We start from the raw sequence: 20099 nt of genomic DNA on the forward strand, positions 1-20099 counted from the left end.
TGTATTGCATAATATTCTTGTGTTGGTTGAGTAGTGTTTTGTTGGTATCATATAGTGGTGAATTCTGGGTACTGCATATCATTGTATATTATTGAAATTTAGGTTGATTCATTTTTGTTTGTATTTTAACCTATTGTATAATAAACCATTTATATTTTTGCATAGACGCTTGTACCCTGTTTTACTGATTGCACAAAATAATCAGGTTCTTGATTGAACTCTTTAAGATGTTTATGTCCATCTAACTGGGTCAATATAGTTTGCATAATTTTTCTTTTGACCCGATAATTTTTTTAAAATATTTATATAAAGCATTTGCTTTATATACCCGACATAAAATGGAGGCCCCGGTAGCGAGATCGAGTTAATTCTTTGATTATTTGTGCAAATAGTAAACCGTTCCATACGTTTCTTGGCTAACCAGATTATTCATAGATCTGTGTATAACTTTATTGTAAGAAAATGAGTGCAGCCGGTAGTGAAGCCGGTTGTGATGTTGCAACAGGAGATTGTCCATCTAGCCCGGAGCAGTTAATCCATAACGTTGTTGAATATGTAAATTCACATTTAGATTTGGATCATGATGTGGCTGCATGGATAAGTGAGTTGCAGGCAGAAGCCAAGAGAGAATGTGTGGATGTGTGGACGCCACTTGGCACAGTCAGGAGACAACTAACTTATCTTGATGTGCTTACAAATACCGCAGGTAAAAACCAACACCTCTTAAAGATGTTGCCATCAATTTTGTATGCATTATTAGAGGTCAGCATTTTCTCAGAGAGTAGACATATGCATATAACAAAAATGAAAGCATATATATCCCATATGGAAGAAAGATTAGAATCTTCAAATGCATCGATCGAGGACTTAAAATGTGAGCTCGATCACAGCCATGCTGCCTATCACAAATTAAAAAGTGAGGCAGAGGAGCTGCACATCCATTATAGCAGCCTGCAGCAAACAAATGAACTAAGCCAAACTGTAGCTGATGTTCAAGGTGATCTGTCTGATCATGAGGGATATCCAGACCCTCCAATTCTCACACCCCAAAATATAGATATGTCATCATCACATGCTCTTAAAGCGCAATCCATCCGAGACCTTAAGCCCCCTGAGGGTGATGGCATGATTACACAGGAGGTCTTAACCCATTTCAGTCAGGCGTGTCAAGCTGTAACCGCCTTACTAGGCGCTAGCGACGCAAAAGGCCGCAGAAGTGCCCCTCCACGTCCTCCTCCTATAGAGAGGAATGTTAGGGTTAAGTCACCTGTGCCAAGTGGGTCTGATGGAAGTGAGCGGAGCGTGAGTGATTGTGACAGTGATGTGGGAAAGCGTGTGATCCATTCCCTACCATGCAGGCATAAGATTGCCCATCAGGGGGATGAGAGTTTCAGACGACCAACATATGCTGAGGTGGTCTCTAGAAAGAAAAATACCCAGTGTTCAGAAAAGGATCAGAACTCCTCGAGTATCATTAAGTTTCTAAATGTCACTGTGCCCAAATTCTCTAAAAAGGGTTCTCCTGAAATTGCCAATCACTTAGAACTGTACCAGTCCACCATGGATTCTTTAAAATTGTATTCTGATGCGGACAGGATCAGGTTCCTACCATGGGCATTTGATGGTAAATATCGCCACTACTTTATTTCATTTAGGGAGAGGGGAATTCAGGATTGGCAGGATGTTTTGCATGAGGTCAAATTAGAATTTGGACCTTACCGTACTGTGACTGCTGCAAAACGTGATATCTATAAACTCACATGTAGACTCAATCAGAGTCCCCGGGAATTCCTCCCCATCCTTAAAAATGCCTATGGATTGGCGTATAGATCCCCAAACTGGGAGTCTGAGGAGTTCAAACAGCTGTTTTATGATGCAATGCCCATGCAAATTAAACTTAGCTTGGCCAGAGACCTTGATCTCAAAGCTCCCTTGGACAGGTTGGTGACGGCTGCCACCTCACTGTATAACATCAGTGAATGCCATGCTACAGGTGAGAGGAGATATAAAAAGTCCCCAGAACAAAGCATAGCAGAAGCTAAGGTAAACCCTAGCTTCAAATTTGAAACGCAGCCACGTAAGTACCCTCAGTCTACAGGACCTGTCCAACAAACCCAGCGACAACAGTTAGGACCCAAGCAAACAAGACCTCAGAGCCCCAATGGGCCAGAGGGGGATAACTCCAGTGCTGGCAGGTCTAACTACCGTCCCCAATATTACAATAGGGGTCCCCAAGGGGGATACAGACGCTGGAACAACAGGCCCAGACAACAGAAGGAAAATAGGCCTGAATCCCCTACCTCACCTAGAAGTCGGTCACCCACTTCTAATAAGGGCACACCAGAGGTCCAAACTGTGCGCAAACCAAACAATCGTTTGGATCAGTTGGCAGATCAAGTGGCCAAATTACAGGAGATCGTTAGTAAAATGTCCCAGGTGTCAACTGGAAAACAGCCTGAGTCTTTTTTAGGGGCAACTGCAGGACCCAGCTCAGCCCCATAATGCAGGCAGGGCAGGGTCAGAGCCCAGGCCGGTGCAAGGCTACTGAGATGGTTGTAAAAGAATCTAATGTGATTTCTAATCCTACTTTGCCTTGCAGTGTTCTTGTCCCTAAAATTGAGGCCAAGGAGGAGATGTCTAACATGTTGTCTATATTACAGTCTAATCATGATGATTCCTGCACTAATGTGTCTTCTCCAGTGAGTGATCCTATCACCTCAGCGTCCATCTGCGAGTTGCCGTCTGTAAGCTGTGATGTGATCCAGTGTTCTCCGAAGGTGGGGGCCGCTGCTGCTGCCAGTGAGTGATCCTATCATCTCAGCGTCCACCTGCGAGCTGCCGTCTGTAAGCTGTGATGTGATCCAGTGTTCTCCGAAGGTGGGGGCTGCTGCTGCCACCGCGAGCAGCAAGAATTCCAAGAATTCATCAGAGGTCGCGACGCTGCAGAAAGGTCAAATCCTTAACAAATGTCAAATAAGTGATCACCCTAATTTTTTATGTGATTTGTTTCAGATAGAAGGCCGATATTTTCTTGATTCCTATCTCCAAGATGAACTTATCGGACCAATCAGGGGTTTACTTGACACAGGATCACAAGCCACTATATTGTCATATAGTCATTTCCAACAGGTATTGGGGGTGACAGCAAAGAAGCCGAAACTGAAATCGTTTGATGGCTCTTTGATAAGTGTCGGCGGAGAAGCTTTGCAGGTAAAAGGTACATCATGGTTAAAATTCAAAATTGGTAAGAAGATAATTAGACATCCCACTCTGATCGTGGACCTTCCCTATGATCGGCTGATCATAGGAATTGACCTCCTGAGAAGATTGAGTTCCATAGTAGATTTCATCAATGAAGCCGTCTGGACTCAGGTGAAGGCACCCATTGCCTATGAGTACTCTTGCAATGCACAATCCCAACGTAATTGTCATGTGATTGAGGAAAGGTTTAACTCTGTTGAAGTTCATTTTAGGAACAATCAAACACCGGATGTCACAATCCTGAAAAATGGTAAACCCGAGGAAGCCGTCAGCAGTGCCGCACATACCATAACCATCCAGAAGGACAGAATTGAAAAGGTAACCCTGGATGGGGATGCATTAACTATTTCTCTTAAAGGGAGAAGTTCCGAAGTCGCGGACCTGACCAGGCATACTCAATCCATGGTACGGATTGAGAAGATTAATGATAACTTATTGATTCCCGTACAGGTGAACAATATGGCCCGGGTGAAATACGCCAAGATGGATCTGAAATCCGAAGCCAGTTACATAAGCCTAAGTCTGTTGAAACAGATCGCTAATCCTAAAATGATTAAAGTTTCCTCTCCACAGGACCAATGGGTTCATGATCTGGATGGAGATTCCCAGAGTCATAATGTGATTGCAAGATGTCTTTTGTCTATTTCCATAGGAGATAAAACCACAGAACATTTATTCATTGTGTTGAATGAACCACGGTACCAGCTGTACATAGGTAATGACCTTCTACACCGATTTGCCGTGCAGATTGATCTGGTCAACAATACTCTATGGTCCAGATTACCTGGGAACCCGGAGGGATTCCAGGATGAGGAGCAAACCTTGAGATGGGGACAACAGATGCCCTATGCCGTGAGTATCATGGTTGCAGACGAGGTTAAAATCCCTGAAGGATGTAAACCATTTCTTCTTCCCATTCAAATAAAGAAGGGGCAAAAACTGAAGAATGCAGATGCTTTGATCTGTTTGTCCAACCGGATGCAGCAACTCGGCCTGAAGGTAGAGCCAACTCCGATGATAAACATCCATCAGGATCCATTGCATATGGTAATTCATAACATGGCTCCCCATAGTATATCTCTGCAGAAAGACACTATCATTGGTCTGGCTATGGATTCGGAGTATTACACTTTTGGTTTCCAAAATGATGTTATTGGACTGATTCCTGATGAATACCTGACAGAAGAACAGGTAGTGGAGCAACATTTTTCCTCAACACCTGAGGGGTTATTTAATATCCACTCTGTTTATCCTTTCAGCTCTGAAGAAGGTACATGCCACATTGAAGAATCATCATTGATTTTCAATCATGAGATCGATGAGAAGGAGTACGAGTCATGCCAACCAGGAGAGGATAAGGTACGCAATACTCACAACGATTTAACTAGTGAGCTTGAAGAAGCTTACGAGTTAAGTCAACCTGAAATCTTTCCAGAATTTCAGGAACGGGTGGAAGAGCAAATCTCTGTGGCTGATGCATGTTCTGAGGAGTCGGAGCGTCAACAGCTAAAGGGGCTCTTCGCCGAATTCCAGGACATGTTTGCTAAGGATTCTTACGACTGTGGGGAAACTAACCTACACGTTGCAAGAATCCAAACGGATCCCAATGCACCCCCTGTATATGTTAAACAGTACCGACTTCCGCTGGCGGCATATGAGTCGCTATCGGAAATTGTCAAAAACTTGGAGAAGCGGGGGATCATCCGTCCAGTGCACAGCTCCTTCAACCATCCTGTGCTTGGGATTCTCAAACCCAATGGTCAATTCCGGCTCTGTTCGGACCTAAGGCAGTTAAACAAACGTGTATACATGTCCGGATGGCCCGTACCATATATTGACCAGAGTTTAGCGCAAATACAGGGATCCAAAATTTTCACTGCTCTGGATTGTGCGCAAGGATATTGGACAATTAAAGTGGATGAGAGGGATCAATACAAACTGGCCTTTACATTTGGAAAGCAACAATATGCATGGACCCGATTACCTTTCGGGTACATAAATGCGGGTCATGAGTTTGCTGTGTTCATGCATAAGGCAATGCCTGATGCCACTGAACGGGGTACCTTATCCTATGTGGATGACATCCTAATCAAAAGTACAACTTTTGAGGAGCATATTGCGGAACTGAGGCATGTACTAACCCAACTAAGAAACGCTGGTGTAAAACTTTCTTTACAGAAGGCTCAATGGTGTCGTACCAAAGTCAATTTTTTAGGTCACGAAATCACTGCCGATGGAATTAACCCACAGAAGAAGAAAGTGGAAGCAGTGATCAACACAAAGTCACCTACAAATACCAAGGAGTTGAGATCCTTCCTGGGCATGATGAACTATTCACGTAAGTTCATAGATAACTATGCCGAGATTACAAAACCTCTTTTGCAGTTGCTGAAGAAAGGAGTAGAATGGGAATGGAGTGAACGTCACGAGCAAGCTGTGAATGAGCTCAAAACCAGACTTATCCAGGCCCCATGCCTTGCCTATCCAGAAGGTGGAAAACCCTTTTACATTGAAACAGGCTTCACCAACAAAAGCGTGAGTGCAGTCCTTTTCCAAAAACAGGACAACCTAAACAAGATCATTGCCTATGCCAGCAAGTCCTTATCACCGGTTGAGGTAAAGTTCAATGACTGTGAAAAAGCATTACTGTCAACTGTGTGGGCTTTGCAATATTTCAGGAGTTTTATCCAGGGCGAAAAGATCATTGTGGAAACCGCACACCAACCCCTGCAATATTTGCAGAGTGATAGAATCAAGGATGGGAATTTATCAAACAGCAGGATAACCGCCTGGACGATGTCCTTAATGGGATGGCCATTGGAAATCAGGTACAAACAAAATAATAAGAATCCAGTTGCTCAAGGATTAGCCGAACTGCATGATTGTTCCAATTCAGGACATGAAGGTGAATTACCACAAAATGATTTCCTGGAAGAGCAATCTTCATCTCCATACAAGTCTTATGAAGAAGAATACTGCAAATCCTTACCATGTGTATATGTTGATGGCTGTTCTTTCCATACCGATATAGGAACTGAACGCACATTGGTTGCAGGTATCGGAATCGTATGGAATAACACATTCCCAGACATGTCCGTCGGATACAAAATTGGTCCCAAAAGTAGCCAGTTCGCGGAGCTCACCGCTGTGTATAAAGCTATACAAATGGCTATTGATTCTGGTCTTAAAGAGTTTGTTATAATCACAGATTCTAATTATGTTCACAGTAGCTTCGTGGAGTACTTCCCTGGATGGAAAAGGTCTAAAATGGCAAGAAGTAACAATAAGCCTGTCAAGCATGGTAAAATGTTCTGTAAGATCGACGCGATGGTTACCACCCATGATCTCACCATTTACTGGAAAAAGGTAAGAGGTCACTCAAAATCTCCAGGTATAGATAAGGAGGGGAATGATTTGGCAGATTCCCTCGCTAAACAAGCAGCCATTAATGGAGAAGTTTTGGACGTGGATGACCTCATGGGAACTATCCAAGTGGATGCAATGACAAGAAGACAGGCCCAAAAGGAAACCGAAGCCAATGTGGCCCAATGGAGCCAAGGTTCCCCAAGTGAGGACCTTATCGCGAGTCAAAAGGGGGATCCAGTTATCGGTATGTTTTACAACCACATTGAAGATCCACAGAATTGTCCCGTCACTATGGAAGACTGTGCAGGCAAAGAAGAGTTACGAATTTTGATGAAGGGTAAGTCCCAATTCTCGTTACAGGATGGATTGTTGGTAAGAACCTCAAAGAATGGTATCTCACAATGGGTAGTACCCACAGCATACCGAGGTTTGATGTTACAACACGCCCATGACGCCCCAACGGCTGGTCATCGAGGTGAGAAGTTAACGTATGAATTATTACGGGATTATGCTTATTGGCCTCATATGTTGCAAGACGTTCGCACATATTGTCAAGGATGTTTAATATGCCCTCAATTCCAGCCGCAAGCACCCACTCATCGGGCACCGCTGATGAAAAGAGGGATGTCCATGCCATGGTCAGATATCCAGATTGACTTTATTGGACCAGTAACAACTTCATCAAAAGGCAACAGATATATGTTAACCGTGACTTGTCTATTCACAAAATGGGTAGAATGTTTGCCTTGCAAGACTTGCAGTTCAAGTGTGTGTGCGTCTCTACTCATTAACCACGTGTTTTCCAGGTTCGGTCTTCCCCAACGCATCGAGTCCGATCGCGGAAGTCATTTCACTAGTGAGGTGATGACAAAAACGTGGGAGATACTAGGAGTAAAAAGGAAGCTACATATAGCTTACCGGCCAGCCTCTAGTGGTGGAGTGGAACGCTACAACCAAACAATTGTCAACATTCTAAAGAAATTTGTTAATGAATCCGGTAAGGACTGGGATGTAAAGTTGCCTCTGGTTCTCATGGCCATAAGAGCCACTCCAAGCACAGCAACCAAACTTTCTCCCTTCGAAATGATCACAGGAAGGAAGATGGTGTTACCCCAGCATTTACTCTACCGGACAACAGACCAAAATTTGATAAATGCTTCAACAGCCCATCAGTACATAGAGAATCTACGTAAGCACCTTCAGCATGCTTTTGCATTTGCCCAGAAGAATCTGGAGAAAGCAGCCGTGAGCGCCAAAACCTACTATGATCTGAAGACTACTCAAAAGGAGTACCAAATTTCCGATCAGGTTTATCTCTATAACTTCGCCCGGGATCAGGTGAAGGAAAGGAAGTTCCTGCCTTCCTGGAAGGGACCCTATGTCGTCACTGACAAATTGTCACCTGTGGTCTACAAGATCAAAATTCCAAAGGGGGATGAATTTATAGAGAAATGGGTGCACATTAATCAATTACGTGTTTGTCATCCTAGGTCACAACTTCGCCAAATGGAAGGATTGCCGGATGATGAAGAGTAAAGAGATAACAAGGTTCCAGCTAAAGACAGAAACCCAGGATTGGTATAGTATGAACATACAAATGAACTAACCTATCCTCATGTATTTTCCTCTGTAACTAATTATCTCTTGACTCACTTTTGTATCGAGAACTTGCTCTGTCCAAGAAAAGAAACGATGCCAAATCAAAGATGTATGGTAGTATTAACTCTTTTCTTGCAGGAGTAATAAAAAGTGGAAGATGTATGTACTTATATTTGTCATACAATATATTACAGGTGCAAAATGGCACGGAGGGTTGTTGCCGTTATCTACATCGTCCTGATCTTGGGGAAGGAGTTCCAGGCCGAGCCGATTGCTGTACCAGGCCCTTCATCTGGGATCATGCTACAGGATACCACGGGATTCATCTTGACGAATAAGAGGATTCTATCCCAAAAGATCTACGTCAGTTTGGACCCACGTGTCTTCGTCGAGAGACAGTTCAACATTTCTGAGATTTCATCTCCGGAGATAAAGATTTGGTATCAAATGCACATCGGCTATTCCCAAGAAAGAGTTACACAGATCCTGGAACAGACAAGGAAAACCATGACCAGAGAACAGTTTTCAACAAGTCGACGACCAAAGCGGTTCATTTCTGCAATTACAGCCGCCATAATCTTTGCCGTAGTGGGCACTGTCATTGCCACCGGTGTATCAGCTGTTAATTCCATCTCCGTTAAGACATTGGAACTTGAGATCGGTTCACTGAAAAGGAACCTAATGAGTATTCATGCAGAGTTGGAGAATCAGAAGAAACATTTATCGGATTTATATTCCGTTGTAGAGGATACTGTCGTTACTACCAACTTACACTCAAAATTATTGACTCATTCAATAAATCTTCAGAAGAGTAATGAACAGTTTAAACAAGAACTTATTTCCCTAAAAGAACGCATTGACTTCCATACTCAAGTCTATCATGATGAAGTACAAAGTGGGATGCAGGACTTAAGGGAAGGACGCATTCCCCTGTATTTTGTTTCTTATGATATCATTCGTAAAATGCTACAACAGGTCAGTGAAGAGAAAGTAGAGGACTTTCAACTGAACTTAGCGTTCAACATGGGGATTGCCATACCATTGTATATTGATCCTATAAAGATGGAAATCTGTTTTCTTCTATCAATTCCCGTTGTTTCTACAAATAATGTGTTCCAAATGAAAAGAGTTCATAATGTGGGCACTTGGAAAGACAATATCCACGTTAGAATTCAAACTCCTGACATTGTAGCCTATCAGCCCTGGAAACCGGACTGGCTTTCTGTCCCGATTCTGGACAATTGCGTAACATTCCGGGACAACAATTTCCAGTGCGAAGGCGATCCTTTCAATTATGACGCAACTAACGCGTTGTGTGGTCTTGAATATGAGACACATGGATCAGAAAAGTGCCAGGTGACCCTATCTAAAATCGAGGAGGATAAGGTAGTGAACGCTGTTTTGATACAAGACAAGTGGCTTGTTAGTACCCGTTTACCAGATATGACTGTTTTTTCAAATGATCATGTGATGGTGAAAGTCATTGCCCTACCTTCTCGTGTCTCCATTGTAAAAGTGCCCCGTAATTCCAGGATTATGATTGGAAACCGTACTCTATATCCGGTCGACATAGGGGACGTTGAGGGGGAAGTGGAGAGTATTGATGCCTTCCAAAACCAAGAGATTACCATAAATCCAGATTTAAAATTTCTGCTAGACAACAAGCCTAGCCACACAGTCCGCATGGTAATCAGGAAGGATAACGTCACCATGGACACGTTACAGTATTCTGTATCGGACAATGATATGTTACATCCTTCTGTGTGGTCATGGGGGGCGGATTATGTATGGGGTGTGCTGATTGTCATCATTCTGGGATGGTTAAGTTTCCTGACCATCCAAGTGGTGCGTTGGTTAAGGATTCTTCAGAAAAACTTTAGCAAAGCTTTGGTTGGAACATTACAAACCGAATCTGCGCACCCGGGTTTTTGAAGAACCCGAATGAAAAGCCCTTTGTGACATTCCAATGTAATCCAACTTCTCTATTGGATTACATCGTAATGAAGGGGGATTTTGTTGTGCTTTTTCATAAGTTTAAACAGTTATACTTACTTATTTTAGTTATAATGGGTATTCATTGCCTTTAAGAGCAATGTTGATTTATATATTCACTGTTTTGTATGGATTTTCATGTAGGCCGAAGTAAGTCCATGAGAAGATTACTGTACTGTTCAAAAGCTAGGTGTTATTGTTACAATATATTATACATTTAGAAAGTTAGAAGATACATCCGCACCTGCAGATTCTGAGGCTTCATTGTTTTTCCTATCTGAACATGAATTCCACAGTGTGAGAATGGTCTAGATGTTCCTCAAAGTATATATTCATGTATCAAAGTTTGTCCCTCAGCCCTGAGACAAGGCCCCAGATGTCAGAGGTGTGAAGTAGTGAAAATATTAGGCATGTATGAGTTAACCCTTAATGGTATGATGCTTATTGCTTATACAACAGTGCCATCTAGATATAAGCGGTTAATACTACATCAGTAGCAAAATTGCATTCTGGGTAGTATTATGACGCCATGCTCCTTATCCATGCACACACCCCTCCAACAATGATTGGAAAGTTCCAAACTCGGAGGGCGTGTTCATCTGATAAGTTTTGGGTTAAGAAACCAGTTACCAGAAAGAAAAGAGGGAGGGAGAAAAGGAAAAAAAAAGAGAAACAAACATTTGGATTATAGATCTCTGGAGAATCATTTGGATTATCGGGAAAAACTCTTGAGAGCTGGCTGCCCCAAGACTCTGCACATCACTTGACCCTTGGGTAATGTATATTTTGTTTTATGTAGTATTGATCTAAACTAATTGGCTTGATACTTAGCCAGATACCCGCTCATTTGCGGACGTGTAACGTTAGTTGCTACATCCGTATTTTCTCTGATTTCAGTTACGATGCATATAACTGAAAGAAGGGGATAATATTGGAGAAACTCTTTGTTGGGAATCTTTGAATTCCCTAGTTTTATATCAAGCCAATAATTTATAAGTTTTGTTGCAATACTACCATTATCTGAAAGATTGGTCATCATTTTTGGGCGGAGCAAGGGCTCGTATCTGTCATCTTCTTGATTGAGTTTTCCGCATAATCCATTGATTGTATATCTCTCACAAATTTAAAGCTGTATTGCATAATATTCTTGTGTTGGTTGAGTAGTGTTTTGTTGGTATCATATAGTGGTGAATTCTGGGTACTGCATATCATTGTATATTATTGAAATTTAGGTTGATTCATTTTTGTTTGTATTTTAACCTATTGTATAATAAACCATTTATATTTTTGCATAGACGCTTGTACCCTGTTTTACTGATTGCACAAAATAATCAGGTTCTTGATTGAACTCTTTAAGATGTTTATGTCCATCTAACTGGGTCAATATAGTTTGCATAATTTTTCTTTTGACCCGATAATTTTTTTAAAATATTTATATAAAGCATTTGCTTTATATACCCGACACTTTAGAGTGCCTAAAATCAATATAGTACACCCCCCCTGCACCCCTGCATGATTTGATGGCGGCGGGTGGTGCAGGGGGGGTGTCGCAGGCGGTGGGGGCGTTGCGGGAGGCGGGCGGTGCGGCAGGCGGGATCGCGATCCCCCGCCCGCCTCCTATTGCGTAATCGTTGGTGTACAGTGGGTATACCAGGGTGCCAGCACATTGCTGGCACCCTGGTATAAACGGCTGACATCGTTGATGCGATGTCAGCCGTTTAACCCTTTCCATACAGCGGTCCGTACGGACCGCTGTATGGAAAAGGTTAACAGTAAGAGGGAGCTCCCTCCCTCTCCGATCGGGGGCTGCTGTGCCTTTGCAGCCCCCCGATGGAGAGGGAGAGAGCCCCCAGAGAGCCCCCCGAAGCCCCGTCCTCACCCTTCCCCGTCTGCGAAGTTCTGACCATAACTGAGCAGACGGGGAAGGTTCCCATGGCAACAGGACGCCTGCTCAGGCGTCCTGCTGTCCATGGTGCTGAACAGATCTGTGCTGAAAGCATAGATCTGTTCAGTGTAAGTAAAATACAGTGCAGAACCCTATATAGGTTCTGTACTGTATTATACAGACATCAGACCCACTGGATCTTCAAGAACCAAGTGGGTCTGGGTCAAAAAATAAAAAGAATAAGTGAAAAAAGTTAAGATAAAAAAAAAACATTTATCACTGAATAAAAATTAAAAAAATAAAATAAACTACACATATTAGGTATCGCCGCGTCCGTAACGACCTGATCTATAAAACGGCCATGTTACTTTCCCCGCACAGTGAACGCCATAAAAATAAAAAAATAAAAACTATGAGAAAATTGAAATTTTGCCCACCTTACTTCCCAAAAAAGGTAATAAAAGTGATCAAAAAAGTCGCATGTACGCCAAAATAGTACCAATCAAACCGTCATCTCATCCCGCAAAAAATGAGACCCTACTCAAGATAATCGCCCAAAAACTGAAAAAACTATGGCTCTTAGACTATGGAAACACTAAAACATCATTTTTTTTGTTTCAAAAATAAAATCATTGTGTAAAACCTACATAAATAAAAATAAAGTATACATATTGGGTATTGCCGCGTCCGTATCGACCGGCTCTATATAAATATCACATGACCTAACCCCTCAGGTGACCACCGTAAAAAAAAAAAAAAAACGGTGTAAAAAAAGCTATTTTTTGCCATCTTACGTCACAAAAAGTGTAATAGCAAGCGATCAAAAAGTCATATGCACCCCAAAATAGTGCCAATCAAACTGTCATCTCATCCCGCAAAAAATTAGACCCTACTCAAGATAATCGCCCAAAAACTGAAAAAACTATGGCTCTCAGACTATGGAGACACTAAACAATTTTTTGGTTTTAAAAATGAAGTTATTGTATAAAACTTACATAAATAAAAAAAAATTGTATACATATTAGGTATCGCTGCGTCCGTGACAACCTGCTCTATAAAATTACCACGTGATCTAACCTGTCAGATGAATGTTGTAAATAACAAAAAAAAAAACGTGCCAAAAAAGCTATTTCTTGTTACCTTGCCGCACAAAAAGTGTAATATAGAGCAACCAAAAATCATATCTACCCTGAACTAGTACCAACAATACTGCCATCCTATCCCGTACTTTCTAAAATGGGGTCACTTTTTTGGAGTTTCTACTCTAGGGGTGCATCAGGGGGCTTCAAATGGGACATGGTGTCAAAAAACCAGTCCAGCAAAATCTGCCTTCCAAAAACCATGTGGCATTCCTTTCCTTCTGCGCCCTGCCGTTTGCCCGTACAGCAGTTTACGACCACATATGGGGTGTTTCTGTAAACTACAGAATCAGGGCCATAAATAATGAGTTTTGTTTGGCTGTTAACCCTTGCTTTGTAACTGGAAAAAAAATATTAAAATGGAAAATCTGCCAAAAAAGTGAAATTTTGAAATTGTATCTCTATTTTCCATTAAATCTTGTGCAACACCTAAAGGGTTAACAAAGTTTGTAAAATCAGTTTTGAATACCTTGAGGGGTGTAGTTTCTTAGATGGGGTCACTTTTATGGAGTTTCTACTCTAGGGGTGCATCAGGGGGCTTCAAATGGGACATGGTGTCAAAAAAACTGTCCAGCAAAATCTGGCTTCCAAAAACCATACGGCGCACCTTTCACTCTACGCCCCGCTGTGTGGCCGTACAGTAGTTTACGGCCACATATGGGGTGTTTCTGTAAACGGCAGAGTCAGGGCAATAAAGATACAGTCTTGTTTGGCTGTTAACCCTTGCTTTGTTAGTGGAAAAAATGGGTTAAAATGGAAAATTAGGCAAAAAAATGAAATTCTCAAATTTCATCCCCATTTGCCAATAACTCTTGTGCAACACCTAAAGGGTTAACGGAGTTTTTGTAAAATCAGTTTTGAATACCTTGAGGGGTGTAGTTTATAGAATGGGGTCATTTTTGGGCGGTTTCTATTATGTAAGCCTCGCAAAGTGACTTCAGAGCTGTAGTGGTCCCTAAAAATTGGGTTTTTGTAAATTTCTGAAAAATTTCAAGATTTGCTTCTAAACTTCTAAGCCTTGTAACATCCCCAAAAAATAAAATATCATTCCCAAAATAATTCAAACATGAAGTAGACATATGGGGAATGTTAAGTCATCACAATTTTTGGGGGTATTACTATGTATTACAGAAGTAGAGAAACTGAAACTTTGAAATTTGCTAATTTTTCCAAATTTTTGGTAAATTAGGTATTTTATTATGCAAAAAAATTATTTTTTTTGACTTTATTTTACCAGTGTCATGAAGTACAATATGTGACGAAAAAACAATCTCAGAATGGCCTGGATAAGTAAAAGCGTTTTAAAGTTATCAGCACTTAAAGTGACACTGGTCAGATTTGCAAAAAATGGCCTGGTCCTTAAGGTGAAAATGAGCCTGGTCCTTAAGGGGTTAAGGACTATTGTTGTGTGTGGCAGCAGCAATATATATTTTTTGTGCAACCTGCGCTAAATTGCTAAAACTTTACAGACCCAAAAGTCCTTTTAAGGAATATTGTGTGTGGCAGCAATATTTATTTTTAGGTCATCCTGCACTAAATAGCGTGTAATAGTTAGGCCACTGCAGACAGTAACATTATCTGCGCAACATCTCCTGTGTAACGTGTGTGCATCCCGAAAATATCTGTAACACCCAGTGTACTTTTTCCATAGACAGTGTCTGCTGTGGACAGTAACATTAGCTGCGCTACATCTCCTGTGTAACGTGTGTGCATCCCGAAAATATCTGTAACACCCAGTGTACTTTTTCCATAGACGGTGTCCGCTGCAGACAGTGGCATTAGCTGCGCTACATCTGCAGCATACGGGTAGGCTACCCGACACTGCTAGATTTGAGTGTGTAGTTCCCTTTAAGCCAGTCAGGCCGGTTACCGGCAATCCTTATCACAGCCAGCAGAGGGAGCCCCCAGTTCAGTATAAATAGGCTAGGGCCTAGCTCAGGAAGTGAGAAGTTTCCAGACTCAGTGCAGAGAGGATTCCTTCCTGAGTCCGCATGCATAGAAGTCAGAAGGGCATAGCTAATCAGCCTGAAGACACAGAATACCACAGAAGCCGATCAGATAAAGCAAGAGGTACTCAAGATAACAGAGGAGGTACTAGATAAGGACAGCTTCAAGGGTACGCCAGATAAAGGGCATTAGACCTTGGAGAGAAAGTCACATGTAGCAGGACCAGTCAGGAATAGTGAGCAAGCCGCCTGTACTGCATCTCCTGTAATCAACACTCTGTATAATGCCTTGCTAAGACCGGCCATTCTGTACTTTCAAGAACCAGCTGTATTCACTGATATTCAGTAAATGTTCCAGTTTTTGTTGGCTATCCTATGCTTGCTTCATTCTTCTACAATACCATACACGGCGTGTCACCGTTTAATTGACACTGGCGTCACGAACTGTTAAATACCTGCCTGTTCCAGTATTTGCCCCAATTGAAGACGACAGTGGATCCCAGGTTAGTGAGTCGATCTGCACTACAAAGCCCAGCATACACTACTGACCCCCTGGGACACTGCATCGCTCTTTTTGGCGTCACGAACAGGATCCGCATACTTCGACAGTGCAGAGAAGTGTGAACTGTGTGCTTTAACTATTCCACCACCGTATTGCGAGGACTGTACCCTTTATTTCCAAGCCGGTGGATTGAAACTGTGCCTGGGAGGAATCAGAGACGCTGTACTGTGTTGCGCTACCCCCAGAGAGAAAATCGTATTTGTGGACTGTGATTTATTGGACTTTGCAACACCCTGCTTGCTGTCAGGGAATCGTGATCAAGATGGCCACCGGCCGCCTGGAGTAAAGTTTCCCGCGCTGCTGAGGACCTCCGTGGGCGGATCCCTTCAAAGACACAGAGAATCCCGCCCCTCTTCATCATCACACCGCCGCGGCCCTGCTTTTCCTGCGTCAGCAACGTCACCGCGTACACAGGACGTCCGGAGTCTCACGAGAGTTGGCCTGCGCACACCCGGCGAAACCGGTAAGAACTTGTATCCGGAGGGAAGGGGATTGTTCCGGCCCCTTTAGTCACCAGCGGCCACCTTGTAATAAGTTAACATGTCAGATCCGGGAGTTGCCGAGCGGCCGGACCCGGGAGAGCTTGCGGCTCCTAATCATCCTATAGCCCCCAGCATGATGCCCTTTACCATGCCTTACTACTTTGGGGCCCCATGGTTTCCCCGCTATAACGGAGAGGTCCATACCCTAAGAGACTTTAAAGAAAAGTTGCTGGCATTATTCAAACTATACCCCATAAATGCCGATCAGCAAATGGAAATCTTGCTAGCGCAACTGGAGGGGGCTGCCCGCAGAGAGGTATTATCCTGGCCTGCTGCTGAAAGGAGTACTCTGGAGCAGATATTCACCCGCCTCAGGGCCACTTTTGAAACGAGGACTGCCTCAGAGATAAAGATGCACTTCTTTGGCAAGAAACAGAAGTCCGGTGAGTCCCTCCGTGACTATGCCCTATCACTTCAGGAGGCTTTGGGGGCTGTAATCCAGATAGATCCCAAGGAAGCTGATAACCAGGATCAGACCCTGAGGGAACAATTTATTACCGGAGTGTCTAGTGAGCAAATAAGGACCCAATTAAAGATGCTGTCCGCCCAACACCCTAACAGTACCTTTCTGGACTTTAAAGAACTGGCTATAAAAATTCTGGGGTCAGCAGTATCTACAGAGCTGAGCACCCCACCTGAGTTATCAGCCTGCAGGTCAAAACCGTTTATTATTAACCGAGCTGAGGCCGGTCAAGCTGTTCAAGCTACAGCTACCGATACTATCGCCATGCTGACAGAGCAAGTAAATCACCTCACTAAAAGCCTAGAGAGAGTGTGCAGAAAAATGGAGGAATGGGAAAAACCTATGATGTCAGAAGAAGAGTTCCTGTCACCCTCTAAGCCGTTCCCACCTCCATACCAAGAGACTCACCCCAGGGATCCTGGGAGGCGCAATAGGGGTCGCCAGCGGCCCGTGTGTACATACTGCAAAAAGATGGGACACACAGAATCCACTTGCTGGCAGTTAAACGGGCAACCCCTGAGGCTGAGGACCACCCCTCGGGAGGTAGAACACTAGGTCCAAAAGATCCAAATTGGATGCCACGGTATGTAGGATCCCATCCTAAAATCAATGTGGAGATTAACGGGGTCCCCTTTGAAGCCCTATTAGATACTGGGTCTCAGGTCACTACTATTCAGCTGCCCGCCTTTGAAAGATTCTGGGACACCAATCAATTGACCCAGCCGCCTGAATCCTGGGTAGAGATTATCGCCAGCAATGGCAAACCGGTAAAGATCCATGGATACTGGGAACCCACCCTGCAGGTGGGAGAAGTAACCTTGCCTCAACAGGGGGTGATAGTAGTACAGGCCGGCGACAGAGGAGGACATCCTGTCATTCTAGGCACCAATGTCTTCAAAAACTGTTATGCTGAAATACTTGCCGTATTACACCAGACTCTGCCCACCGCTTCCTCTGCGTCCAAGAGGGTGATTCAAAAGACTATCACTGTGTTAAGTGCCCAGCAGAGGTTTGCTAACGGGAAAGGAGAAATTTGTACTGCCAAGATTCGTGATAATAAGCCTGTGACTTTGCCTCCTAATTCCCAAACTCTCTTATGGTGTCGTGCTGTCCTGGGAGTCCAAGGCCAAGATTATCCAGCCCTGGTGGAACCAATCCAGATGGAGAACTACCCTTACGTGAGAGCTGCCAAGTGCCTGGTGAATGTCTCCCAAGGTAAAGTACCTGTCCGTCTGATTAACCTGAGTGACCATCCTGTTGCGCTTACTAAGCATTACCCTGTTGCCCAGCTTTCTCAGGTGTTCTTCCAAGACATCATCCGTCTTCCAGTGACAGAAAAGCCGCCAGCTGCAGTCAGCGGATGTCCGCCGGTGCCTCAGTCACAAGTACCCTGGTGGGAAGAGCTACATGTCGGGGACGAGACTACCCCCCAACATCAACAAGAAGGGATACTACGGCTTGTCAAAGAGCACCACCAGGCCTTCAGTAAACATGCTGCTGATTATGGAGAGGTTAGTGCCATACAACACACCATACCTACTGGCTCTCATCCTCCTATCAAGGAGAGATACCGACCCTTACCGCCTACTTCATATCAGACTGTAAAAGAAATGATCCAAGAGATGAAAGACTCTAATGTAATCCGGGACAGTCGTAGCCCGTGGGCGGCACCCCTGGTCCTTGTAAAGAAGAAGGATGGTGGTATCCGTTTCTGCGTGGACTATAGGAAGATTAACCAAATAACCCACAAAGACGCGTACCCACTGCCCCGCATTGAAGAGTCACTAACTGCTCTGGGCTCCGCTGCCTATTTCTCCACATTGGACTTGACCAGTGGCTACTGGCAAGTACCCATGGCCCCGGCAGATAGGGAAAAGACTGCTTTCACCACTCCCATGGGCCTGTTTGAATTTAATTGTATGCCGTTCGGGTTATGTAATGCCCCAGGAACTTTCCAGAGACTAATGGAGCGGTGTTTGGGTCACAAAAACTTCGAAACAGTGCTGCTGTATCTAGATGACGTCATTGTGTACTCAAAAACATATGAAGACCACCTGAAACACCTAGCAGAGGTCTTTGAAATCCTTGTCAAATATGGCCTGAAGGTAAAGCCATCTAAATGCCACTTGCTCAAACCTGCGGTAAAATACCTGGGGCATGTGGTAAGCGGAGAGGGCGTACAACCTGACCCTGATAAGTTAGCGGCTGTCCGTAACTGGCCGGTACCCACTACCGTCAAAGAGGTGAGGGGTTTCCTTGGTTTTGCCGGCTACTATAGACGTTTCATCCCCCATTTTGCTCAAATAGCCAATCCTATCCAGGAACTCTTGAGGGGGCAGCCCAAGAAAAGTCCTAGAACTCCAGTGCTCATTGAGTGGAATGAAGAAAGAGAGATAGCGTTTCAGTTGTTGAAAAAGAAACTGACCGAGCCTCCCGTGTTAGGTTATCCAGATTACAGCAAGCCCTTCCATCTGTATACTGATGCTAGCAAACGAGGCCTGGGGGCTGTGTTAGCCCAGATTCAAGAGGGAAAAGAAAGAGTGATAGCTTATGCAAGCCGCTCCCTGAAAGGAGCTGAGAAAAATGACCAGAATTATAGTTCCTTCAAACTAGAGTTCCTGGCATTAGTGTGGGCAGTGACGGAAAAATTCAAAGATTATCTAACCGCTACCCCATTCATTGCATTCACTGATAATAACCCTCTGGCACATCTAAATACAGCTAAATTGGGGGCTTTGGAGCAAAGATGGGCCTCTCGCCTCGCCAACTATGATTTCTCTGTAAAATATCGTGCTGGACGTACTAATGACAATGCTGATGCTTTATCCAGACTTCCCACAGAGACAGCTCCTGATGATGTGCGAGATGCCTGGGAAGATGTAGAAATGCCGGCCTTCTACCATAAATTTGCTCAACAGGATCAGGCTCGGGCTACCAGTAACAGCGCTGCAGTTCCTTCACCCTCCAGTAGGCCGGAACTCAAAGAAGAAAGGTGGGTGAAACTACAGTCTGAAAGTAGAGTGCTGGGTGAATTGCTGGACTTCATTACCAGTGGCAGAACCCCTGAGAGGATTCGGCGTAAGAGTACAGATCCTGAGCTCATCAAACTGTGGAGACAGCGCCATCAACTCTTCATACAAAAGGGCCTGCTGCTACGGAGAAGCCTAGACCCAGTGTCCAACGAAAGAGTGCATCAAATTCTCATACCCCGACGAGATGCAGGTATGGTGTTGGAGATGTACCACAATCAATCCGGTCACTTTGGGGTCCAAAAGACTGAGGCAAATATCCGCCAGCGGTTTTACTGGGTGGGCATGAGAGAAGACATGGAGAAGTGGTGTCGG

The 20099-nt window shown here is 43.8% G+C and overlaps 1 protein-coding gene across 1 annotated transcript; it reads left to right on the forward strand.

Annotated features, from left to right (window-relative positions):
* Nucleotides 1–1878: 1878 nt before the first annotated feature.
* Nucleotides 1879–8177, forward strand: LOC122924103. Its single transcript, XM_044275028.1, has 3 exons — nt 1879–1940; nt 2766–7624; nt 7721–8177. Exons 1-3 carry the CDS (start codon nt 1879–1881, stop codon nt 8161–8163), a joined length of 5364 nt encoding a protein of 1787 aa, XP_044130963.1. The 3' UTR covers nt 8164–8177.
* Nucleotides 8178–20099: the final 11922 nt, after the last annotated feature.

This window comes from Bufo gargarizans, unplaced genomic scaffold (assembly GCF_014858855.1).
Source record: "Bufo gargarizans isolate SCDJY-AF-19 unplaced genomic scaffold, ASM1485885v1 original_scaffold_813_pilon, whole genome shotgun sequence".
Lineage (NCBI taxonomy): Eukaryota > Metazoa > Chordata > Amphibia > Anura > Bufonidae > Bufo > Bufo gargarizans.

Bases quoted from the DNA above. Each gene is read 5' to 3' on its own strand.
- LOC122924103 (XM_044275028.1), top strand. From the start codon at position 1,879: ATGCCCATGCAAATTAAACTTAGCTTGGCCAGAGACCTTGATCTCAAA. The intron at 1,941-2,765 runs GTTGGTGACGGC...GATGTGATCCAG, and splicing joins CTCAAAGCTCCCTTGGACAG to TGTTCTCCGAAGGTGGGGGC. The intron at 7,625-7,720 runs GTAAGGACTGGG...AAATGATCACAG, and splicing joins GAAATTTGTTAATGAATCCG to GAAGGAAGATGGTGTTACCC.